The following is a 26,262-nucleotide window of genomic DNA, read 5'->3' as shown; positions in this document are numbered from 1 at the left end:
GCACAGGCCCTGGTTTCATGTGGCTTACCTAATCTGGTTGAGATGAATTTTTTTTTTTTTTTTAAGATAGTCTCATTCTGTCACCCAGGCTGGAGTGCAGTAGCGTGATCTCAACTGACTGCAACCTCTGCCTCCTGGGTTCAAGCGATTCTCATGCCTCAGCTTCCCAGGTAGCTGGGACTACAGGTGCACACCACCACATCCAGCTAGTTTCTGCATTTTTAGTAGAGATGGGTTTTGCCATGTTGCCCAGGCTGGTCTCGAACTCCTGGCCTCAAGTGATCCACCTGTATAGGCCTCCCAAAGTGCTGGGATTACAGATGTGAGCCGCCACTGTGCCTGACTGAGATGAAATTTAATAGTTGTCACTGAACGTGCATCTAGCTGCCAAGAACTTCATGAACCCTGTCTCTCCTAAAAATACAAAAACTAGCTGGGCGTGGTGGTATGTGTCTGTAGTCCCAGCTACTTGGGAGGCTGAGGCAGGAGAAATCACTTGAACCAGGAGGCAGAGGTTATAGTGAGCCAAGATTGCACCACTGCCCTCCAACACCAGCCTGGGTGATAGGGCATGATTCCCTCTCAAAACAAAAAAGTTACTTTCAAATCACACTAACATTCTATTCCCAACCAGTTGGTTGTTAAATCATGGTTTATTTGACCCAAGTCTCACCACCACTGTCTCAGCTGCCCTGGTACAAGTCACCATCCTCTCTGCATGCCTAGATAACTCTCACTGGTCTCCCTGCCTTCTCCACTTGTTCTCCTGTTATCTGTATGACTAGAAAGATTATTTTAAAACATAAATCAGGCCAGGCCCAATGGCTCATGCCTGTAATCTCAGAATTTTGGGAGGCCAAAGTGGGAGGATCACTTGAGGCCAGGAGCTCAAGATTAGCCTGGACAACATAGTGAGACCTTATCTCTAAAAATTAAAAAAAGGGAGTTACATCGTGTCACTCCTTAGCAACTCAGTCTACACGAGGCACTGTATTAAACCTCTACATACATTATCTTGTTCTTGGTAATTTTTCTAAAACAGTGTTCCCTCATCTTATAAATGAAGTGATGGGTTTTCAGCAAAATCCAAAAAATGTTAGTGCTTTTTTGTGCAGTACTCCAGGGGGACTGCAAGAGAAATACCACTGACCATGCTCTCAGGAAATTTACATTGAGGTTAGGTAAACTGGATATTAATGAGACTTGAAAGGCTGGGCACAGTGGCTCACTCCTGTAATTCCAGCACTTTGAGAGGCCAAGGTAGGTGGATTTCTTGAGCCCAGGACTTCGAGACCAGCCTGGTCAACATGGCAAGACCCCATCTCTACAAAAAATTAGCCAGGTGTGGTGGTGCAGGCCTGTAGTCCCAGCTACTTGGGAGGCTGGCTGGGAGAATTGCTGGAGCCTGGGACGCGGAAGTTACAGTGAGCTGTAATTGTGAAACTGCACTGCAGCCTGGGTGACAGAGTAAGACACTGTCTAAAAAAAAAAAAAAAAAAAAAAAAATATATATATATATATATATATATAGACAGACTTGCTAAAAAGTAAAATGCCATTATTTTTACTAATTTATTCCTTATTTTAAAAAAGAGTATTAGTTTTAATAAAGATTATTTCTGTTAATATGTAATGAATTTATTATTTTTTAATGAATTGATTTTTAAAAGTCTCAGTTTTAACTTATCAGATAAATATTAGCAGACTTAACTCACATAAACAAAAACTTTGGGATCCTCAATAATTTTTAGGAGTGTAAAGGGGTCTTGAGACCAAAACTGTCTGAAAACTGCTGGACTTGTTTCCTCCTGGCAGTCTCTTCTGGTTCTTTCAGTCATCACGTATTTATTATGTCTATCTATGCCAGGCACCATTCTAGATTCTGGGGATACAGGTGAATAAGACGGGCAGGCTCTGATGTATGTATAGAACTTATTTTCTAGTTGGCATGTGTATGATAGAGGAGGAGGGGGGTAGGTGATTTAGTCACTTTGGGAGGCCGCGGCGGGAGAATCACTTGAGCTCAGGAGTTGGAGACCAACCTGGATAACATGGTAAAACCCCTGACTCAACTAAAAAAAAAAAAAAAAAAAAAAAAAAAAAAAAGCCTGGCGCGACGGCACGCACCTGTGGTCCTAGCTACTTGGGTGGCTGAAGTGGGGGGACTGCTTGAGCCCGGGAGGTCGAGCCCTGATCATGACACTGCACTCCGGCCTGGGCAACAGAGTGAGACCCTGAGAAAAAAGAAAGAAAAAAAAAAGATTAGCACAGTGACTTTCTCTTTGATGTAACCATAAACATCTAAAGAGAACAGTGCCGGCCACGTTGGGAACCTCAACAAAGTTGTTTCCATTATCCATCACCAACCAGAATTCAGGAAGAACTTTGCCTGTCTTGTTCCCGCTATAATCAATGACTCAACAAATGTTTGTGGAGAGAGTGGGTGACCCTCTCCTTTTACCAACGGTAAACAGCCCGCGGAAAGAAAAAGTGACTTAGCCAAAGTCTCTCCAGGCATTTGGGGCAGAGTCGGGACTAGCATAGTAGTATCTCGACTCTCGCGGGAGGACTCGCTCCACTGTAGTTATTCATTCCCCTTTCCATACAACCAGGTCTAATCCAGCCACAGTCTTCAATTCTTAAGCTAAGAAAAAAGGAAAATACATGTAAACTCTGTTTTGCGATAGACGAGAAGACAGAAGAATCAAAAATCCTCCCTCCGGAGGCGCAACAGAATCCTTCCACAGCGCGGTCCTGTCACGTGACCACGCATCGCACACCAGACACCTGACCTTCTGAGGCGGCTTCCGCGCAGGCGCAGTGGACCTCTCTTGCGCCATTCCAGACATGGCGGCTCCGTTAGGGGGTATGTTTTCTGGGCAGCCACCCGGGCCCCCTCAGGCCCCACCGGGCCTTCCGGGCCAAGCTTCGCTTCTTCAGGCAGCTCCAGGCGCTCCTAGACCTTCCAACAGTACTTTGGTGGACGAGTTGGAGTCATCTTTCGAGGTAATATAAGACATGGGCGTCTTTGTCCCCAGCCTTTCCTTTTTTCTGAAACGTGAACTGCGCGTACGCGTATCTACTCCAGGGATCTGAGCAACTAATTTACAGATAGGGAAACTGAGGCTTAAAGAACGTAAGTCATTGCTTTAGGCTTCCCCGTGGCCCGTATTCAATTCAGGTCTGCTGGCGGGGGCGCGTAAACTCGAGATTTCTGGAAATGTGGACCCGAAGTTTGCCTAAACCCCAAACTTGGAACCCTTCCAGATTCCCAGCCGGCTGCTGCCATCCCAACCGGTCGTCGGTCTCATCCCTGAGCACCGTTTCTTGCATCCCTGCATGTTCATTAAGCCTTTTCGGAGCTCAAAGTTTCACTACTGTGTCCTGTATCCTTTCCGCTGGGCTTCACCCTTAAACGATCCTAAAGAGACTCTTATGAGGGGAAATTGATTTCCTTAAATTACCAGGCGCAGCTTGGTACTAGGGGCCGAGGAAAGAGGAATGGTGGAGGTTAGGGAGGGAGGGAGCCACAGATGACCCAATCTCAGTTCTGCCCAAGGAGTTTACCTTGTAGCGAGAAAGGTGAACTGTGTATTGAGGGAAGATAGAGAGGTGAAAATAAGTGCTCTGGTGATTTCCAGTGGTCTTTAAAATGGAAGATGAGCTATTCCTGTCTAGTAATAAAGTAATATAACTTCAAATTGGAGTTAACTTTTCCACATTTAAATCCCAGTTTTGCCCAGCGCGGTGGCTCACGCCTGTAATCCCAGCAGTTTGGGAGGCCGAGGCGGGCTTATCACGAGGTCAGGAGTTCGAGACCAGCCTGACAAACATGGTGAAACCCCGACTCTACTAAAAATACAAAAATTAGCCAGGCGTGGTGGCGTGCGCCTGTGATCCCAGATACGAAAGAGAGTGAGGCAGGAGAATCGCTTGAACTCGGGAGGCGGAGGTTGCAGTGAGCCGAGATCACGCCATTGCACTCCAGCCTGGGTGACAGAGCTAGACTCCGTCTCAAAAAAATAAAATTAAATTAAATAAAAATCCCAATTTTGTGACTTTTAATATTGTATCTAATAGCACAGTGGTACATTTATAATTATAAATATATAATTTGTAAGCGATTATATTATTCAGACTGCATGGACAAAATGCTTTTACCACACGGATGTACAAAGATTTAGAAATAAATGATTTGAGATGGAGTCTCACTCTCTCCCTCAGGCTGCAGTGCAGTGGCAGAGTTTCGGCTCACTGCAACCTCTGCTTCCCGGGTTCAAGCGATTGTCCTGCCTCAGCCTTCTGAGTTGCTGGGATTACAGGCGCCCGCCACATGCCCGGCTAATTTTTTTTATTTTTGGTAGAGACGGGTTTTCACCATCTTAGCCAGGCTGGCCTTGAACTCCTGACCTCATGATCCACCCTCCTCTGCCTCACGAAGTGCTGGGATTACAGGCATGAGCCACCGTGCCTAGCCAGAAATAAATGATTTAAAGGACTGAGACCGTTTAGGAGGAGGGAGAGGAGGAGGAGGAGACGCCTTTGAGGTGATGGTAAGTGGTAAAGGAAGGGACTGGTGAGCTTTAGAGCAGCATCTAGCATTGTTCTTGAGGGGAGCTGGCTCTCTGTCCTGGGCACTTGTTGAAAGACTGGCCCTGTACAAATCTTAGCCAAAGTTGACTCCCAGCACCCTGCTGCTTAAAAACTTATAGTAGCTGCTTGTTGCTCTTGAGATAAGATCAAGATGTTTAGTGTGGTCTCCCAGGCTTTGCATGTTGAGTTCTTTCCTTCAGACTCATTTTCTTTTTTCTTTTTTTTTTTCGAGACGGAGTCTCGCTCTGTTGCCCAGGCTGGAGTGCAGTGGCCGGATCTCAGCTCACTGCAAGCTCCGCCTCCCGGGTTCACGGCATTTTCCTGCCTCAGCCTCCCAAGTATCTGGGACTACAGGCGCCTGCCACCTTGCCCGGCTCATTTTTTGTATTTTTAGTAGAGACGGGGTTTCACTGTTTTAGCCAGGATGGTCTCGATCTCCTGACCTCGTGATCCGCCCGTCTCGGCCTCCCAAAGTGCTGGGATTACAGGCTTGAGTCACCGTGCCTGGCCAAGACTCATTTTCTTACTCCAGCCACACAAGACTTTCCCATGTGTACCATTTGTTTTCTTTTTGGGCTTCCAGGCCCCTCCTCAGCTCATTGCGTCACTTCCTTAGTGGACCCTTCTCTGGCCTTTTTAATACTTACCATTAAACCAGGCTGCATGAAGTCAGAGACTGCCTGTTTTGTACCCCCACCCCTCACATTGTGTATCCTGTAGGGCTAATACAGTGGTAGTAGATAGCAAGTGCTAGATGAACATTTGTCAGACATTGAAGGAGCCTGTAGTGTAGTTGCCTGTGCACAGAACTCCTTGCCTGATTCACAAATGTGTCTGTAGGTGCCCTTGAGAGAGAACTCCCTCTGGGACTTGATTATCCATACGGAGAATACAGAGAAAACCAGTCCCTACCTTCAGGAAGCTTGTGATAAACGGCAGGCAGTTGCCTTGCTGTAGGATAGATCACTGCTCTGATAGAAGAAATCTAGGGTACTGTGGGAGCACATATAGGTGTGTACATCAAGGAAGGCTTCCCAGAGAGCATGAAAGCCAAAGAAGCATTTTGATTTAGCCAGGCGAAGGAGAGTGGGAGAGGTGCGAGCTGGATCCTCTCTCTGCTGCTGGGTGATCACGATCGGTCTAGTCTTGTCTCAAGATTCAATTCAAAGGCCACATTTTCTTTGGAACTTTTCCTGTTTCCTCCCTTGTGTTCTGTGTGGACCTCAATTTTCACAGCCTCCAGTGGCACATGGCAGCGCCTGCTTACCTGCTTCTCATTCCTATTGGGGTGCCACCCCTTGAGGTTTCTGTCTGCTCATTCTAGCTGCTCAGTACATGCTCTTTGATGGAAGGAATTTATTGAGCTCATGCACTCTTGATTTTGGAGGGAACGTTGGAGACCATCTAGTTCCATTTCCTCCATTCATGGATAGAGAAACTGAGGCTCAGTGAGGACAAGTTACTTGCTCAAAGTCAGCTATTGGGTTTGTGGAAATGAGGACTGGCACTTACTTTCCAGGCAAAGGCTCTGTTTTAGCCATGCTTTTAAAAAGCTATTCTCTTTCTAGGTAGATGCAGTGGCTTACGCCTGTAATCCCAGCACTTTGGGAGGCCAAGGTAACTGATCACTTGAGGTCAGGAGTTCGAGACCATCCTGGGCAACATGGCGAAACCCCATCTCTAACTAAAAAATACAAAAATTAGTGGTCTGTGGTGGCATACGCCTTAATCCCAGCTACTTGGGAGGCTGAGGCAGGAGAATCACTGAAACCCGGGAGGCAGAGGTTGCAGTGAGCCAAGATCGTGCCACTGCACTCTAGCCTGGGCAACAGAGCGAGACTCCGCCTCAAAAAAAAAAAAAAAAAAAAAGGCTGTTCTCTTCTTAATACAGCTGTCCAACTGTCTATAAAGGCCTGTGTATCTGTTTTTTTCTTTTTTTTTCTTTGAGACAGAGGCTCACTGTGTCACCCAGGCCAGAGTGCAGTGGCACGATCTTGGGTCACTGCAGCCTCCACTTCCTGGGCTCAAGTGGTCCTCTTGCTTCAGCCTTCCAAGTGGCTGGGACTGCAGGTGCGCACCACTACGCCTGGCTAATTTTTGTTTTTGTAGAGAGTTTCACCACATTGCCCATGCTGGTCTTGAACTCCTGGGCTGAAGCCATCCACCCATCTTGGCCTCCAAAAGTGTTGGGATTACAGGCGTGAGCCACCATGTCTGACCCCAAATTTTTTTCTTAAGCGGGTGGGGGGCAGTAAAATTCTTGAGATCAGATTTCCTGCCACCCTATCTGGTAGGCCTCCTGGCTTTGGGGAGCTGGCCCAGCTTTTTTGGCCAGTTTGTGACTGGTTGGCCTCTTGATGTGACATTTTCCAGTAGCCATAGGTCTCACAAAGGAGGTACATCCTACCCACATCCCAAACCCAACAGGAGTCAACTTTCGTTTTTTTTTTTTTTTTTTTTTTTTTTGAGACGGAGTCTCTCTCTGTTGCCCAGGCTGGAGTGCGGTGATCTTGGCTCACTGCAGACTCTGCCTCCCAGGTTCTCGCCATTCTCCTGCTTCAGCCTTCCGAGTAGCTGGGATTACAGGTGCCCGCCACCACACCTGGCTAATTTTTTGTATTTTTAGTAGATACAGGGTTTCACTGTGTTAGCCAGGATGGTCTCGGGCTCCTGACCTTGTGATCCTCCCGCCTCAGCCTCCCAAAGTGCTGGGATTATAGGCGTGAGCCACCATGCCCGGCCCCTTTTTTTTTTTTTTTTGAGACAGATTCTCACCCTGTCACCCAGGCTGGAGTGCAGTGGTGCGATCTTGGCTCACTGCAACCTGCGCCTCCCAGGTTCAAGCGATTCTCCTGCCTCAGCCTCCCGAGTAGGTGGGACTACAGGCACGTGCCACCATGCCTAGCTAATTTTTTGTATTTTTATTAGAGAAGGGGTTTCACCATGTTAGCTAGGATGGTCTTGATCTCCTGACCTCGTGATCCGCCCATATCGGCCTTTCAGAGTGTTGAGATTACAGGCGTGAGCCACCGTGCCCGGCCAGGAGTCAACTTTCAAAGTAATCCCGAGAATGGGCAATCTGTGTTGCTGATTTACTTTCTCTGTAAATCAAGCGCGGGAGCTGCAGGCAGGCAGAAGTTTTGCTTCTCAAAGGGCCTTCACGTGTAGATAATGTTCTAAATTTGAGCTCAGATCTGTCTGCCTCACACCAAGTGTAGTTTGCTGATTGCTGACAGAGCTCTGCTTTCCTGTATTTGAGGCTTCCTTTCTAACTCCTGCTCTTCCAGCTGCCATGCTGTTCTCTTTCTGTGCCTCCCCAATCTCCCTGCCCACTTCCTGCAGTGGGCCTGCTTTGGTACATTTCTTTAGAGTTGCTTGTGCGCAGAACCCCTTGGCTGATTCACATTTGCATCTGTATAGGTGCCTTTTAGAGATAACTCTCTCTGGGGCTTGATTATCCATGTGACACCAACCTTGTCCTTTTAGGCCGTCCAGTCAGTCAGTAATATGTGTTGTTAAACATTTCCCTTGTGCCAAGGCAGTGTTCCAGGCACTAGGAGGACAATGGTGAACAAGACAGACAAAATTCCCACCTACTAGTAGGAGAAAGATAATAATGGATGAAAATAATGGATATGATGTCACTTAATTATGTGAAAAACTATAAAACTGTGCTTGGGTGTGGAGCGTGAGCAGGAGGGGCACAGTTTAGAAAGGGTAGACTGGCTAGTCTCTCTGAGGGGGAGAAGATTGGCCTGAGTCCTGAATGGGTGGTGATGTGAGTTGTGTAATCACCAGCAAGAGGCCACAGTGGGGCTGGAAGAGTTTCTGGGCCTGGTGTGGAATAAGATACGGGGAAGGGGCATGTGGTAGGACAGAGACCAAATGTGGTGCCAGCTCATTTGCCTGGCGCTTCTTCCATGGGCCTAATTAATTGGTAAACTGAGTTTACCAAATGTTTCCATTGGCATGATGTCTTGCCATCTCGTGCAAACAGATGCTGCCACTTTATCACATGACTTCAGGAGAAGTTATTTCTTCCTCTGGAGTAAAATTTTTGATGTGTGAATGACATTTTTTTCTTTCCTACGTTTTTATTACACAGGCTTGCTTTGCGTCTCTGGTGAGTCAGGACTATGTCAATGGCACTGATCAGGAAGAAATTCGAACTGGTAAGCATTCCCTCTGTGTACACAATGTTCTTGGCTTCAGCAAGATTTCCTAGTTGCTAATTTTATACTTCATGTGTTTCAGTCCTGCTTTTATCCTAAGAGAATATTTCAGGGACTGAAATGTGTGCACATAATCTCTATGAGCTGCTGACTCTTGGTTCAGTTTATTAATTGACATCTTATATCACCCATAATGAATCATTTATAATGAACTTTTCATACTGGTACTAGGTAAAGAAGAAGACCAATGGTGTGTACTGCTTTTTAAAAACATTTTATTATTTTTGGAATAGGTCTTACAGAGAAAAGTCCCCTGTGCTTCTTTTTATTCCCCGAGTTCTGTCCCTAAAGGTAACCAGAGCTTCTGATTTCTTCGTACTATATTTTACATGTTTCTTTTTCTTTTTTTTTTTTCCGAGATGGAGTTTCACTTTTGTTGCCCAGGCTGGAGTGCTCATTGCAACCACCACCTCACGGGTTCAGGCAGTTCTCCTGTCTCAGCCTCCCAGGTAGCTGGGACTACAGGCATGCACCACCATACTCAGCTAATTTTGTATTTTTAGTAGAGACGGGGTTCTCACCATGTTGGCCAGGCTGGTCTCGAACTCCTGACTTCTGGTGATCCACCCACCTCAGCCTCCCGAAGTGTTGGGATTACAGGCGTGAGCCACTGCACCCAGCCTTATATGTGCCATTTTAACTGGAAATTATGATGCTAATTGCTGGATCTCTGCATTGTCTTTCTCTCTCTTTTTTTTTTTTTGGAGACAGAGGTCTTGCTCTCTCACGCTTTTAAGGAATGCAGTGGCATGATCTCTGCTCACTGCAACCTCTGCCTCCTGGGCTGAAGCAGTCCTCCCATTTCAGCCCCCTAGTAGCTGGGACCACAGTGTGAGCTACCACATTTGTTTTTTTATTTTTTTTGTGGAGATGGGATCTTGCTGTATTGCCCAGGCTGGTCTCAAACTCCTAGGCTCAAGCAGTCTTCCTGCCTCAGCCTCCCAAAGTGTTGGGATTACAGGATGAGCCACCACGCTCAGCCTCTGCGTTGTCTTTTTTTTTGAGACTCACTCTGTCACCAGTCTGGAGTGCAGTGGCACGATCTCGGTTCACTGCAACCTCAGACTCCCTGGTTCAAGGGATTCTACTGCCTCAGCCTCTTGAGTAGCTGGAATTACAGGCATGTGCCACCACGCCCAGCTAATTTTTGTATTTTTAGTAGAGATGGGGTTTCACCATGTTGGCCAGGATGGTCTCGATCTCCTGACCTCATGATCTGCCCACCTTGGCCTCCCAGAGTGCTGGGATTACAGGCTTGAGCCACCATGCCCAGCTGCATTGTCTTTTTAAAGATCTCATGGCTTTTATACTGTATTAAGGGCTCTCTTTTTTTTTAACCTGAGAAAAGCACAAATTATCTGCTCTTTAATGTTGGTTAACACATGAGAAGTTGGGGGTTATTACTACTGCTGTGGCCAAGATTAAAATCCCTGAGTTGTCTATGAGAAAGCTCTGTTTTTACCTTCTGATTATTCATTTATGAGGGAGATACATGAGTCTGTTGTTGTTCTTATTTTAATAATTTTGGTCCTTTTTTTTTTTAAGGTGTTGATCAGTGTATCCAGAAGTTTCTGGATATTGCAAGACAGACAGAGTGTTTTTTCTTACAAAAAAGATTGCAGTTATCTGTCCAGAAACCAGAGCAAGTTATCAAAGAGGTATGGACTCAGTTTTCACCTTAGCTCTATAGGAATAACTAAGTGGTGCCAGGAATCCTTTTATGCTTTAAATGAGATGTACCCGTTTCCCGTGAGTTTCATTCAGGCTTTATAGGTCAGTGTGAAACGTGGCTAGTCATCCATGTTTGGGACAACCTGAACAAGAAGTAGAGCCAAGGAGTGGGGTCCAAAAGCAGAGTGTCAGACAGAACAGCTCTGATGTGACTTGTGTCATACATTAGCCTTCAGGAAAGATTTTTCTTAAAAGATTCTGCCATGTGAAAAAAGGATAAAAAGCCATAACATATATAGGCTTGTTTTGACAAAAACTGAGATCTGTGTCCCCAGTTGCCTTAGCCAGTGCCTTGCACACAGGAATCCAAGAAATCAGAAAGTAGTGTTCGACCCAGTCTCCTGGAAACTCAGGATTTCGTTGATCGCAGTTGTTCTAAGCTAGGACATTTGGAAGTGTGTTGGGGTTGCCACGATGACTTGGGAAGCTTTAATGGCATTGAATGGGTTGGGCTAGGATCTGCTCCATGCCATGTGGAAGAGTGAAGAATCGTCCTGCCCAAAAAGCCAGCGATGCCCTCAGTGAGAAACACTGAATTGAGATTACTGGTTGGGGGCAATTTTTGAAGTAACTAGTCCCAATTAATCAAAAAGTCTCTTTTCTTTCATGATACCGGCTGTTGGGGATAGATATTCTTACAGTTTATCATGTCAGATCATTTCCTGGTGTGAATACTTGAATAACAATGCAGATATGTCCAAGACTGGGTCTTTAGTAAAGGATGTAACGCTGTTGTTCATAAAAAGCTCTTGAAAATGTAATTTTAACAGTTCATACTCTGAAGTGATAGAATAGTGGTGTGGAGTTTTTTGTAAACAGTTGTTAACAAATGTTTCAGATTTTCAGTGTTTTAGGTTCTCAGCAGTAACCTTTGGAGAGAGGTACTGGGTGGCTGGGGACCAGGATGGGATAGAGTCTGCGTATTAGTCTGTTTTCACACTGCTGATAAAGACATATCTGAGACTGGGCAATTCACAAAAGAAGAAGGTTTAATGGACTTACAGTTCCACGTGGCTGGGGAGGCCTCACAATCATGGCAGAAGGTGAAAGACACATCTCACGTGGCGGTAAATAAGAACTTGTACAGGGAAACTCCTATTTTTAAAACCATCAGATCTCGTGAGATTTATTCACTACCAGGAGAACAGCATGGATGGGAAAGACCTGCCTCCATGATTCAGTTACCTCCCACCAGGTTCCTCCCACAACACTTGGGAACTGTAGGAGTTACAATTCAAGATGAGATTGAGTGGGGACATAGCCAAACCATATCAATCTGATTTCTTTTTGGCTGCCCTTTTCAATTTTGTAACTTGCATATTACTTTCTATAAGAAAAATAAACATAGGCCGGGCGTGGTAGCTCACGCCTGTAATCCCAGCACTTTAGCACTTTGGGAGGCTGAGGCAGGTGGATTACTTGAGGTCAGGAGTTCGAGATTAGCTTGGCCAACATGGCAAAACCCCATCTCTACTAAAAATACAAAATTTAGCCGGGTGTGGTGGCGTGTGCCTATGATCCCAGCTACTCAGGAGGTTGAGGCAGGAGAATCACTTGAACCCGGGAGGTGGAGTCTGCAGTGAGCCGAGATTGCACCACTGCACTCTAACCTGGGTGACAGAGCAAGACTTCGTCTCAAAAAAAAAAAAAGAAAACCCATATAAACTTATGTCAGAATCTATCATTTGGGTTAATTAAATAATGGAGCCAAGCAGAGTAGTGGGCTTAATATGGTTTAATGGATTCTCTTTGTTTTGAATTGTTAGCCTTTTAACCAACCAGAACCGTGTGTGTTTTTCTTGAGTTTGCTCTGACTTACTCCATCGCTTTCATCGGCAGGATGTGTCGGAGCTAAGGAATGAATTACAGCGGAAAGACGCACTAGTCCAGAAGCACTTGACAAAGCTGAGGCATTGGCAGCAGGTGCTGGAGGAAATCAACGTGCAGCACAAAAAGCCCGCCGACATCCCTCAGGGCTCCTTGGCCTACCTGGAGCAGGCGTCTGCCAACATCCCTGCACCTCTGAAGCCAACGTGAGCAAAGGGCAGAGGCATTCGGCCTATGAGTGGGCTGGTGCGTGAGGTTGGCCACATATCCCTTCCTGGGGACTTGACATTTTGGAAGAACTCTTTGCCAGATAATGAGTTCATTTTAGTTTTATGCTTGCATTGAAAATTTTTCCACTATTTTTATAAGCTGTTAATTTCTTGAGTACTTCATAACATGTCTGTAGCTTGGATAAACCAATTTTTTTTTTTTTTGTCTTTAGCAAAGTTTAGACTGTGAGTGTGATGATACAGATTATTTTCTATGGTGGCTTTGTTTTTAAATTTTTGTATGACTTTTCATCTTTGTATGTGTGTTTCCTGTAGTTTGATCTGAAGGAGAAGAGTATAGTAGCCTGAGAATCAGGAGATGGGGATTTTGGTTGTAGGTCTTATGATAATTACCCCTCAGTGGTGTATAGAAAAGTATGTAAATTTGCTGTGTTTTAAGACTTTGAACTACCTCAAGAAGAGGAATCTAATACAATATTTGTAATGTTTCCAGAGCTCTCAATGAGGATATTTTTGTAAATAGGTGGGAAGAGGATGGAATTTTCCTGGGTTAGTGTAGTAATCTTACACTAGGATCCTTAGGTTGATGCTGACTTCTATTTGGGGTGTGTTTATATTTTACGTGGTGTTTGTTTACTTTTTTTTTGACAGAGGAGGATATAGTGGGAGCAGTGATACGCTAACATTCATTACATTCTGCAGTAATGAATCTGTTTAATGGGGCAGACACTGTTTTCAGTAGCATGACAGTGGGGGCATAGGTGAGCTAAGAGGTGCTAAAGCTTGCTCTGATTGTCTCTTTCTGTTTTGAGTTTTGTTTGCGTGTTTCATTTTTGTTTTACGTTTTGGGAGGGGAAACATTTTCCATTAAGGAAGGTTGTTGCCAGTGGATTTGACTCCAAGGGACTAGAGTGACTAGAAAGGAGTGGAGGAGTATTATGTCTTGGAAGAGACTCCCGCTCTGATTGTCCACGGGTGGGTTCTGGCCTGGCTTGTTGCTTGATCTAAGGTCCGTCCATAGGCTTCAGGCTTTCGACTTTCAAACAAACATCTGTGCCACACATATTCTGTAAATGATCCTATTCAGTCTTCTAGAAGGCTTATAACAGAATCAATATTGTTGTTCCCATTTTCACAGATGGATAAAAAAGTCTGTAAAATAGGGATAAGACTAGGACCTATCCTCCAGGATTATTTTTGCAGATTAAAGGAGATGTTGAGGCCGGGCGCGGTGGCTCACGCCTGTAATCCCTGCACTTTGGGAGGCTGAGGCAGGAGAATCTCTTGAACCCGGGAGGCAGAGGTTGTGGTGAGCTGAGATTGTGCCATTGCACTCCAGCCTGGGCTACAAGACTGAAACTCCATCTCAAAAAAGAAAAAGGAGATGTTGAATGGGAAGTCAGTAGCAAGGGTGCTGGAACGTAGCAAGTATTCTTCAGGTGTTAGTGATTTCTGTTGTTCCGGGAAGAGGAGGGTTATGGAGGAAGAGTATGGGATTTAGGAGGGTTAAGTGATTTGCCCAAAGTCAAGAGGTTAGTCTTTTTAACCCTTGACAGAAGCAGGATTTGAAGTGAGTTTTCATGCCTCTCTTCCCTGGTCAGTGTGTTATAACAGCCCACCCACCTGTGGTTCCAGGGTGTTCTTAAGACGCCAAGGTTGTCTTGGGTGTGGTAGCTCTTTGAAAGGTAGAAAGTTCCACCAGGAGGGCCTTTTTTCTTGAATACTACTTAGCTTCCAGCTTCCTTGTCAGGCTCCAAGATGCAGATTGCCTGTGGGCTGTCACTCTCCACAGATAAACCTATCTACATCTTCAGGACAGCCTTTTTTTTTGAGACAGAGTCTTGCTCTGTCACCCAAGCTGTAGTGCAGTGGCACAACGGGGTGCCACAGGCAAGTGCTGGGGAAAGGCCAACCCAGCCATCAGGTAGCCTGTGTGTTCTACAAACAGCAGCTGGCAGCACTGCCTCCTGCAGGACATTCCTGCCACCCAACATCAAAGCTGGTGGGTGACCTTTTCAGCCATTTGACATTCCCCCCAGAAGAACCGCTGCCTCCCAGAGGTTTAAGCAGTTCTCCTGCCTCCCAAGTAGATGGGCTAATTTTTTTTTTTTGAGACGGGGTCTCACTCTGTCCAGGCTGGAGTGCAGTGGTGCGATCTCAGCTCACTGCAACCTCGGCCTCCCGGGTTCAAGCAGTTCTCCCACCTCAGCCTCCCAAGTAGCCGTCAGGCATGCACCACCCCACCCAGATAATTTTGTATTTTTAATAGAGATGGGGTTTCACCATGTTGGCCAGGATGGTCTCGATCTGACCTCGTGATCCACTCGCCTCTGCCTCCCAAAGGGCTGGGATTACAAGCGTGAGCTACCGTGCCTGGCCTTAATTTTTGTATTTTTAATGGAGACGGGGTTTTGCCACATTGGCCAGGCTGGTCTTGAACTCCTGACCTCAAGTGCTCTGCCCGCCTCGGCCTCCCAAAGTGCTGGGATTACAGGCGTGAGCCACCGCGCCCAGCCCATCTTCATATTCTTTACTTAAACTTAATTCTTTTTCATTCATCTTCCCTTCTTTCCTCTTTTCTCCTCTACCCAAATGTCTTAACTGTTAACATTCCCAAGTGTTTGGTTGTGGGCCTCTAGAGGTTGTGAAGGAGTGCTGCTCAGTCCTCCCTTCAAGAAAGCAGCTTCAAGGAGTTCAGTTACAAAAGCTCCTGGCATTGGGGATCTGCCGCCGTGTTCCTGCCCAGGCCATGCTGGTCCTGGCTGTCACCAAGCACAGTGGAGGTCCAGGTGCTAGGCCATTTCTGCTCGACACAGGACTCCTCTAATAAGCAGTCTGAGGCCGGGCGCAGGAGGCTGAGGCAGGAGAATGGCTTGAACCCAGGAGGTGGATGTTGCAGTGAGCTGAGATCGAGCCACTGCACTCCAGTCTGGGTGACAGAGCAAGACTCTGTGTCAAAAAAATAAAAATGAAAAAAAAATACTGAGCAGTCTGCTCGGGCGCTTCCATCAGCCCGGCCACAACGTCTTCGGAGCTGTCCTGCCTTCTTTTGCCCCAATGTTCCTTGGCCCACCTGTCAGACCTACATCATAGGCTCTTCCTGTCTTCTATGTCCTCTCCCCTTTCTCAAAATAGGTGTTTCTCCTGAAAAAGAGAGAAGAAAACACCTGTCCCTGACATTCAGAAGCTGACAACACTGTTCGGTCATGTCATTCTCCTGTAGGACATAAACAGTCTCTGAATACCAACTCTAAAGTTGCTCTCAGGCCATGATAAAATAAACCAGTTCATAATTTTGTCTAAGCACATACAAAGAAAATTCAGGGTCAGTTTACCACTCACAAAATACCAAACATCCTTCTCCTGGTTAAAATGAGTGACAGTTGCTATATATGTATGTATATATATGCAATTATACCTTTATTCCTACGCTAGTCCACCTTCCTATAAATAAGAGGTATTGAGATGCTCAATCCTACAGTCGCCCCCACTCTGACAGCATCCAGTCGAGTGAATCCTTACTTCCTTGAAATCACCCAACCAGGGCCAGAATCCTAAAAGAGGTTCTTTGTGACATTCTCTGTCTGAGAAGCCCATGGTTCTCTGTGATGAATAGACCCACCTTGTTCAAATCAGGCGTTTCTGGTGGGCTTTGGCTAAAGGCATTCACACCCCCCAGTGAATGTCTTGCGCTTCTCATTGTGTCTCGGGGCATGCCTGGTGGAGGACCTGACTGAGACAATTGTGACTGGATGTGGTCTGAGAGCAGGCAGTAGCATGGGGCTTGGGGACTGGCTCACTCACTGCCCAACTGACAGCAAAACCCATCTGGAGCAGCGTGTGAGGTATGGACAGTCACCTCACGAGGGGGTGGCCCAGTTGCTGAGGATTCCACTAGTGGTGCCCTGGGAAAATATCCCTGTGGAGGGGAATGTGAGGAGTCAAACCTGTGGGAGGTAAGAGGAGTACTGCAACAAGGACAGTAGAGTGTCAGTTCCCTGCAGAGGGATAGTGAGAAACTGATGAGGTGACTGTGAGTGCCTGGGGCCTCTGTCATTATCTTGGAGGCGCTGGTAGAAATAATCAAAACCAATACTGAGGCCAGACGGTGACTCACGCCTGTAATCCCAGCACTTGGGGAGGCTGAGGCGGGCGGATCACTTCGAGGTTAGGAGTTCGTGACCAGCCTGGCCAACATGGTGAAACCCCGTCTCTACTAAAAGTACAATAATTAGCGTGGTGGTGGTTACCTGTAGTCCCAGCTACTTAGGAGGGTGAGGCAGAAGAATCACTTGAACCCAGGAGGCGGAGGTTGCAGTGAGCTGAGATTGCACCATGGCACCCCAGCTTGGGTGACAGAGCAAGATTCCATCTCAAAAACACACAAACAAACAATACTGCATCCTGGGGGTGGAGGTGAGGTGACAGTCAAGATCAGTGCTACCCTTGGAAATCTGACAGATGCAGTAAGACGGTCCTTATCATAGTTCCATTTAATTTGCCAGCCTCGTCTGCAGAATCCAGATGGATCCTGGAGAAAAATTAACCAAGTAGTCTCAATCACAATTGCTGGGTTGGATATTACATCAATGTTAGAGCAGTTAAGGGCTCAGGTATGTGGTGTGCAAGCCATTGACTAGGTGAATCCATTCTTACCTACCCCAATTACAAAACAGTTTGCATTCATGTGGAACAGATAGTATTCCTTTCAGTTTTGCTACAGGAACATGTTACCTCTTCCATACGTCATAATATCCCATTTTTTCTCTCTCCTAACTTAATCCCGAATTGGATAATTTCTCTTCATCTCCACTGTCTGTCACTTCTGTGCCATCACTGTCATCTCTAGACCACTCTGCTCTTGAGAGATTGATGGAATCATTATGCAAACTAAAACAGAAAGAATGTTTTATCTATCAAATTGTATTTCTTTGTCAATAGTGTTGGGCACAGCAGGTTCATTTACTGCAGGTAAGGGTGTAAATTGCTAGAAACTTGCTGAATGGCAGTTTGGTAATATCAAACAAAAAGCTTAAGTTTGTGTCCTTAAATGCCCTACTTCAATACTCAAGGCATATGGCCTCAAGAAAAAATTATAGAAGCATGCAAAGATTTTGTTAACAAAGATATAATCATTGCAGGGTAGAATTTAGAAATTTAAGAAGATCTTTCAGGCGCCTGCAACAAGAAAGGAGTCAAAACAGATGTACAGTCTTAATTAGTAAAATTATCTTCCTGCCCGGGGATCACACCTCTAGGACTGTGAGTGACACATTTCCATTGTTTATAAATTATCCAGTATAAGTAAGATATCTTGTTAGAGCAGCCTGAACGAACTAAGACACTCTAAGCAGGAAACTCACAAAAAATATTTGGTAATGAAAAACAATATGGCGTGTTAATGTATGATGACAAGTGTTTGTATTTAAAAATGTATTGGGGCCTCTTTTTGATTAGGCAGTAAATTTACCTTTAATATGTAAGTTTGTTTGACAGTTATAATGTATAATCAGCTTTTTTTTTTAAGGTGATGTGATTGAGGTTAATGTGAAGTGAACTTTCTATTTCCACGCTGTCTTCATCTCATTTTACCTTTCTGTGGAAAATCAATACAAGTCAACTATTTTTATTGCCCAGTTCAAAGTTTTATTTAAAGAGCAAAGATTTGACAATGCATAGAATTAACATTGGTTTGTGGGCCACCTCCTGGGCCAGCACCAAAGACTGAAAAAATATTTTGCTCCCTAAAAGTTGTACTGAGTCTTGTCAAATCACCTTGCTCCATCAGAAGGTGAGACAAATCAGTGTGGACTGAGAGCAAGACAGCACCGTGAACAGCCATTCCGGTTCCTTTTTATTCCACTGGGAATTCATGCAATGAAGAAGCAACACACCATGAGGCAAATGGCTCAAACCCAAAGACCAGAGGTTCAGGATATAAATATTTTTTTATCTGTAGAGATGGGGTCTCACTCACTATCTTGCCCAGGCTGGTCTCGAACTCTTGGGCTCATGCTATCCTCCTACCTCAGCCTCCCAAGTTGCTGGGACTACAGGCACCCACCACTGTGCCTGGCTAATTATTACTATTTTTATTTACTATTTTTATTTTTTTGTTTTCTTTGGACTAATTATTTTTTGTAGCGATGGAGGTCTCACTGTGTTGCCCAGGCTGGTCTCAAATTCCTGGCCTGAAGCTCTCCTCCCATCTCACCTCCCAAAGTGTTGGGATTACAGCATGAGCCATGTGCACAGTCTAGAAGATCTTTGACTTCAAAGAACAGATAGTCTCGAGACCTTCACAAATGATCAAGTTGACACTACAGTCATTACATTGAGACCTGTAACTGGGCTAGGATTGGTTATTTACAGAAAAACCTTGTGGTACTTAATTCCAATTCATGTTAACTTATGTTATCTTGCTTAATCCTTGCAAAGCCCTTTTAGAGGTAGGTGTCATCCCATCTATAATCTGCTGCTTGTCTTAGACCAAGGAAGTGAAAATAGTCAGTCCAAGCATGCTACCATCCATTTCTGGTAGGTTTGGTTTGTTTTCTTTTTAGTTGACTTTCCTGTTTATTTTAACTTTTATTCATCTTCCTATTGAGGTTAGATGTGCATTTTGGAATTGCATCATTTTACATAGAAACAGCTTTCCAGTGGAGTTGACTAGCATCCTAAGGACAAGTACAACCACTTTTAAAGTAGATCATGGAAATCACAAAGTCTGATATTCTACAAAATGGAGTATGATGTTATGGACACTAGAAATACAACATACAGGTCATTAGTAATGCTAATAACATTTTCCTATAGATGCTTTTTAATAACACTGGTTTGTTTAATGTCAAGATATTTGTAATGAACTGTCACCATGGACCCATGGAACAATTTTTTTTTTTGGAGACAGGGTCTCCCTCTGTCACCAGGCTGGTTGGAGTGCAGGAGTTCAATCTTGGCTCACTGCAACCTCTGCCTCCCAGGTTCAAGTGATCCTCCCGCCTCAGTCCCCCAAGTATCTGGGGCCACAGGCACACACCACCATGCCTGGCTAAGTTTTGTATATTTTGTAGAGACGGGGTTTCACCATATTGCCCAGGCTGGTCTCAAATTCCTGGATTCAAGCGATACGTCTGCCTCAGCCTCCCAAAGTGCTGGGATTACAGAGGTGAGCCACTGTGCCTGGCAGAGCAGTATGGAGTGTTAATGCCAAAATTTGTTTTAGCTCTCATATATAAATCATATTACAAGCATATTATTTGGTTGGTCGGTTTTAGTTCATTCCTTCAATCAGATGATTTAAAAGAAATGTTTTTCAAGTATCCTCTGTGATGTATCCCAAAGATTAGCTTAGAAAGAAAAGTACTTGGTAAACCATTCCTGGTGCGGAGAGCCCTGTTTCTGCTGGGCTTCTTTGGGCTGGGCCGTTTCACCATCTGGTGTCCTACAAACAAAAAAAGGTTTTTTATATGGTTTTGAAAATTATGCACGAAACAGCTTAATACCCACCATCTTTTCAGGGAAAGGTAACTGCATGTTTACTCTTTAGAAACACCTGAATGGGACCGGCCAACATTAGTAGTGGGAAACAAGTTGTAAAGGATGGGGCTGGGGAGGGAGTACCTAATCCTCATTTTGAAAACAGAAGGTTCACCATTGTTTGGTTCTCTGTTGTTCCTTTGAGACTTAGTGGTTGTAGCTCTGATAATTATGCAGGATTAACCAAACCTACAGATTAAGAGACTTTATTTTTATTTTTTGAGACAGAGTCTCCCTCTGTCACCCAGGCTGGAGTACAGTGGCATGATCTCGGCTCACAGCAACGTCCAGCCTCCTGGATTCAAACGATCATTGTGCCTCAGCCTCCCGAAGAGCTGGAATTACAGGCACACACCACCACACCCAGCTAATTTTTGTATTTTTTTGGTAGAGATGGGTTTTGCCATGTTGCCTACGCTGGTCTCGAACTCCTGACCTTAGGTGATCCACCCACCTCCACCTCCCAAAGTGCTGGGATTACAGGCGTGAGCCACTGAGCCCAGCCTGATTAAGAGACTTTAGAATTCCAACGTGATAGGTTGGGCTCAAGCCTGTAATCCCAGCACTTTGGGAGGCTGAGACAGGCGGATCACAAGGTCAGGAGATTGAGACCATCCTGACTTAACACGGTGAAACCCCGTCTCTACTAAAAAATACAAAAAAAAACTAGCTGGGCGAGGTGGCGGGCGCCTGTAGTCCCAGCTACTCGGGAAGCTGAGGCAGGAGAATGGCGTGAACCGGGAGGTGGAGCTTGCAGTGAGCCAAGATTCAGCCACTGTACTCCAGCCTGGGTGACAGAGCAAGACTCCATCTCAAAAAAAAAAAAAAAAAAAAGGCAGGGCGCGGTGGCTCAAGCCTGTAATCCCAGCACTTTGGGAGGCCAAGGCTGGCGGATCACGAGGTCAGGAGATCGAGACCATCCTGGCTAACATGGTGAAACCTCGTCTCTACTGAAAACACAAAAAAATTAGCCAGGCGTGGTGGCAGGCACCTGTAGTCCCAGCTACCGCAGAGGCTGAGGCGGGAGAATGGCGTGAACCCGGAAGGCAGAGCTTCCAGTGAGCAGAGATCGCACCACTTGCACTGCAGCCTGGGGGACACAGCAAGACTCTTGTCTCAAACAAACAAAAAAGAATTCCAAGGTGATACAGTAAATCTTGAGGAATGTTAGTAATGATACTGAAACTATATTGAAGATTTCTGTGCCAAGTCCTGTGCTAAGCACATCCTATGAATTAATTCCTTTAGTCTCACATCAGTCTGATGAGATAGGTGCTGTATTATCTTAAATTTAGAGGGAAGGATATGGAGACCCGGAGGTCAAGTGACCTGTCCAAGGCCACACACCTGAGAATGAGGAAGACTAATTTGAATTCAGACCTCCAGGCCAGATAGAGTCCACCTTTTGTATAACCCATGCTGAAGTTTTCAGCTAAGTGATTCAGTGTCCCTTGTCTAATCATCCATGGAAAAAGGCCTTCTGGAATTTGGTACCAGGAATAGTACCCCTTCCAAAGAATGACATAATTCCCTTCTCTTACAGTCTTCCCTTTTGGCTAAATTACCATTTTTCAAAGGCAGGGCTTGTTTTACTACTCTCTATATCGCCCAAATGCCGGGTAATTAGCAGGTGCCAGAAAGAATCCTCATTTCCCTCTTGTCTACAGGGAAATACAATAAGGGCCTCTGCCCCCAACATCCCGTACAACCTTGTGGCAGTTTTTGCATCTGTAGACTGGTTGGGTTTGTAGGGCCGGCCACAGCTGGGGCTTGGGTCCAAGCTGGGTGATTTAGTTATTGGAGGGGCATTAATCCTGGAACTCAGATCGCCACTCAGAAAGTTCTTTGCATAGGAAGCGAGGTTCGGCACGCTGACCACACGGCTGGGCACGTCCTCCATCTTCTTTTTCTGTTTGTATTAATGGAAATGTTAGTGCAGTGCAATGCAAAAAACAAAACAAAGCATTATTATAAAAGCAAATAATGCTCACCCAATCAAAATTGTATCGGAGAAGCAGCAACAATTTCATTTATATACTTAACATGCTATTTTTTAAAGCACTTTTCCCTCCAATCTTCATTCTGTATTATAAATAAATATGTATGTTCACAACCTCTTAACCAAAACTTCTGGAGATGGATGTGTTTTGCAACTCAATTTTGTTTAAGATTTTAGAAGGTCATATAACACCCCCAGCAGGGGCTGGGCCCACCCTAGCCTCAAATGCATTCACATTTCTTGAGTGAAACTTACATTTTGTCATACCGAAGGATACATAAAAACTACACGCGAGATCACATTAGTTAGGTCACAAGTGTATTGTCCTGTGAACTATTTTTAAAAATACTATTTTTTGTTTTTAAAATGGAGTCTTGCTCTGTCGCTCAGGCTGGAATGCAGTGGTGCGATCTCAGCTCACTGCAACCTCCGCCTCCTGGGTTCAAGCGATTCTCCTGCCTCAGCCTCCTGATTAGCTGGGATTACAGGCATCTGCCACCATGCCCAGCTAATTTTTATATTTTTAATAGAGTTGTGGTTTCACCAAGTTGGCCAGGCTGGTCTTGAAATCCTGACCTCAAGTGATCCACCCACCTCGGCCTCCCAAAGTGCTGGGATTACAGGTGTGAGCCATTGCTCTCAGCCAAAAATACTATCTTTCAAGAACCTTTAGGATTTTGTGATAGTAGATGAGAATTGGATGTGAATATGCTCATTGTGAAAAATTCCAAAAATATGTACAGAAGTGGAAGATTTTTACTCTTCTCCCTCCCATCACCTAGATAGAGCTATTCTTAATACTAACACATACTTATTCTAGAAAATTTGGAAAATACAAAATCCCATAAAAAATAAAAACCACACATAATCTGCCCAGCCAGATACAAACACCGTTAATACTTTGGACTATTTCTTGTGGGTTTTTTTTTCCAATGAATATTTTTCTGAGTGTACACCAGCCCATAAATAGCCTGTGGTTACCTTTAAGAAAAACGAAATCAATGGAATTGTGTAATGCATTAAAACCAGTAGAACCAATTTACCTTCATGGAAGGGGTCAAATATCCCGGGTGAGGATTGAAAGAGAAAGACCGATTCCGGTGGGACATTGCACTGGGGAATGCTGCATAGTGAAATCTTCTCTCTTCCTGGAAAACCAATACAACTGAGTCTAAGTGAGCCTAACCACACAGCACTGGGTTTGACTTGAAGGAAGATGGCTATGAGGGCAGAATAGAGAGAGAAGGGAAGTCCGGAGGAGGAAGGGGAAGTCAGAAGCAAGCTGCCAGACACTGAAGCTTTTGAGGAAGCACCTTTGCTCTTTGTCTTTTATGTCCCCAGCCCCTCTTGTAAAGAAAAGGGCAAGCTTGTGCTTGCCTGGAAATTGGAAATCCAACTGTTCTTAGCATGTGAAGGTAACCTACTGCAGAAAGTTAGTAATTAAGGCAAAGAGAGAAAACCCCCAGGTATGCAAAGGATTTTGCCTGCCTTCTTCCTTTTTTTGACATTTGTGTTGTCTAACATATACAAACAGAGAGAGGGTAATGAAACCCATCCCCCACTTTACTTGTTATAACAATATGGCCAATCTTGTTTGTGTGTATCATTTTCCACTTTTTTCTCTCCTGCTGTATTACTAAATTTCAGTGATTACATAATTTTCTCTGTAAAAACATCGATATGTAATTTCTAAGAAATAAAGATTACTTAAAAAAAAAACCCATGATACCTTTGTTCACACTTAGCAAATGAGCAATAATTCCTTATCAATGCCACCTAATTTTCAAAGCACAGGGAGATACAGAAGTGAGGTGGGCGGGCAGGAGCAGGCAAAGGGGGAGACATTCCAAAGACATGACCAGCAGGCCTTGGTTGGATACTGAATCAGAGGGAGCTGGGTTCTTTTCAAGGGGTCTAGGGAGTGGCTTTGCTAAGTAGAAAACAGGTGGTCATGTTTACAAAAAGAAGATCAACAATAAAAACACTGATTCTACTACAATTCAAACCTAAGCCATTGTAGATTTTCTCAAATTCTATAAGTTAAAAAAGCAATATTAACATGGGGCAGATGCTGTTGGACTTGGGAGTAAAATGATTTTTTTTGCCTTCTATTTTCCTGTATTAACTTTTTAGTGCGTATGTCTTCTGTAATAACAGAAGAGAAAGGATTTTTTCCCCTCTTTGAGACAGAGTCTTGCTCTGTCGCCTAGACTGGAGTGCAGTGGCGCTATGTTGGCTCACTGCAACCTCCATCTCTTGGGTTCAAGTGATTCTCCTGCCTCAGCCTTCCTAGAAGCTGGGATTACAGGTGCCCACCACCACACCCAGCTAATTTTTGTATTTTTAGTAGCGATGGGGTTGGCCAAGCTGGTCCCGAACTCCTGACCTCAAGTGATCCACCCGCCTTGGCCTCCCAAAATGCTGGGATTACAGGCTTGAGCCACCGCACCCGGTCAGAAAGGATTTTTTTTTTTTTTTTTTTTTTTTTTGAGACAGAGTCTTGCTCTGTCGCCCAGGCTGGAGCGCAGTGGCCGGATCTCGGCTCACTGCAAGCTCCGCCTCCCGGGTTTACGCCATTCTCCTGCCTCAGCCTCCCGAGTAGCTGGGACTACAGGCGCCCGCCACCTCGCCCGGCTAGTTTTTTGTATTTTTTAGTAGAGACGGGGTTTCACTGTGTTAGCCAGGATGGTCTCGATCTCCTGACCTCGTGATCCGCCCGTCTCGGCCTCCCAAAGTGCTGGGATTACAGGCTTGAGCCACCGCGCCCGGCCAGAAAGGATTCTTTATAAGGCAAGATGTTAGGGCACCTAGAGAAATGCTGGGTGCAAGTGAACGCCCCTCCCAGAGGAGCTCGCAGTGCCCGGCCAGGCGCGTGGGCGAGGCGCCCCCTGACAACCTCACCGTGAGCTGCTTGATGATGTCCTCTCTCTCCTTCAGGCGAGTCTGCAGGCGGCCTATGAGCTGAAGGTCCTCTGGCCTGGACGCTCCCTTCCCTGGCTTCTCTCCGGAATCTTTCAGTCTGTTTCAAGCAGGCATGCAGTCAAGTTCCCCTTATGGCAATTACTCAACAGGAGGGAGATGGGCACACATGTGCCTCAAAGCACACGATGGGAATGCCATCCTGTGTTCAGCCTGGCCAGGGAGGCTCAGATAGCAGCAAAAGCTTGCCCAGGACCCGCCGGGGAGATGACTTGCAGAACCCAGGATCCCAGCTCTGTCAGGTCCCCTAAGGCTGCAGGGCCAGGAAGCAAAGGCCCGTGTGTGCAGCTAGATGGTGCACTCAGCGGGGGCTTCAAGAGCCAGGGATGCTACTGGGAGAACAATGCCGCGAGGGTTCTCTTAATGCTCTGTCGCCATCTGCTGGCGGACACGGAGTGCGGTCAGTGGCTGCTACCCACGGCTTTTTTTTTTTCTTTTTTGTTTTTTGAGACAGAGTCCCGCCCTGTCGCCCAGGCTGCAGTGCAATGGCGCTATCTCGGCTCTCTGCAACCTCCCTAGTTCAAGCGATTCTCGTGCCTCACAGCCTCCCGAGCAGCTGGGACTACAGGCGCGTGCCACCATGCCCAGGAAATTTTTGTATTTTTAGTCGAGACAGGGTTTCACTATGTTGGCCAGGCTGGTCTGGAACTCCTGACCTCGTGATCCGCCCTCCTTGGCCTCCCAAAGTGGCGGGATTACAGGCTTGAGCCACCACGCCCGACCCCCACTGCTTTTTCAGCCTGAAGCCAGAGAGGAGTTACTAGGTGGTGGGGAGAGGAGGACAGGGGCTGCAGATAATCTACTGACTAGAGTTGGTAAGAGCCCAGGGCTTCGGGTGAGATGACCCGGCTTTAATACTGGCTCTGCTTTTTTCTCGACCTTGGGCATCATTTCACCTGTGTGTGGGCCTCAGTTCCCTCTCTTTTAAAGTGGGCATGAAACTGGGTGGTTGTGAGAATTCAACGTGATAATGGGAGCCTGGCATGTAGTAAGTGCTCCTTAGACTGTAGCTGGTGAAAGCTTTCCTGCTGGCTTTTGGATGATTTGCATTGTATTGGAGACAGTGGAGATGTTTTTAAGAGCTCAGGCTAAAGGTCACACAGGTGACATTTAAACTCAATTAATGCTGCCT

General features: G+C 45.6%; 3 protein-coding genes across 3 annotated transcripts in view; 1 reads left to right on the top strand and 2 right to left on the bottom strand.

The window, feature by feature from the left end:
- Positions 1-13,102, top strand: part of MED28 (mediator complex subunit 28) — a 1,184,036-nt gene extending 1,170,934 nt beyond the window's left edge. Inside the window, exons 2-5 of the mRNA XM_050791984.1 lie at positions 2,834-3,006; positions 8,699-8,765; positions 10,371-10,483; positions 12,396-13,102. Coding sequence (XP_050647941.1) covers positions 2,848-3,006; positions 8,699-8,765; positions 10,371-10,483; positions 12,396-12,593 — 537 coding nt within the window. The 5' untranslated portion in view covers positions 2,834-2,847 and the 3' untranslated portion in view covers positions 12,594-13,102. The remainder of the gene's footprint in view (positions 1-2,833; positions 3,007-8,698; positions 8,766-10,370; positions 10,484-12,395) is intronic.
- Positions 1-26,262, bottom strand: part of QDPR (quinoid dihydropteridine reductase) — a 213,523-nt gene that overhangs the window by 109,638 nt on the left and 77,623 nt on the right. The window lies entirely within an intron of this gene.
- Positions 18,243-26,262, bottom strand: part of FAM184B (family with sequence similarity 184 member B) — a 155,733-nt gene continuing 147,713 nt past the window's right edge. Inside the window, exons 15-18 of the mRNA XM_050791986.1 lie at positions 25,053-25,170; positions 23,195-23,299; positions 21,862-22,061; positions 18,243-20,057 (exon numbers count right to left, since the gene is read on the bottom strand). Of these exons, the coding sequence (XP_050647943.1) occupies positions 19,964-20,057; positions 21,862-22,061; positions 23,195-23,299; positions 25,053-25,170 (517 nt within the window). The 3' untranslated portion in view covers positions 18,243-19,963. The remainder of the gene's footprint in view (positions 20,058-21,861; positions 22,062-23,194; positions 23,300-25,052; positions 25,171-26,262) is intronic.

Source organism: Macaca thibetana, chromosome 5, assembly GCF_024542745.1.
Source record: "Macaca thibetana thibetana isolate TM-01 chromosome 5, ASM2454274v1, whole genome shotgun sequence".
Lineage (NCBI taxonomy): Eukaryota > Metazoa > Chordata > Mammalia > Primates > Cercopithecidae > Macaca > Macaca thibetana.
This window is presented reverse-complemented; position numbering and strand designations above follow the sequence as displayed.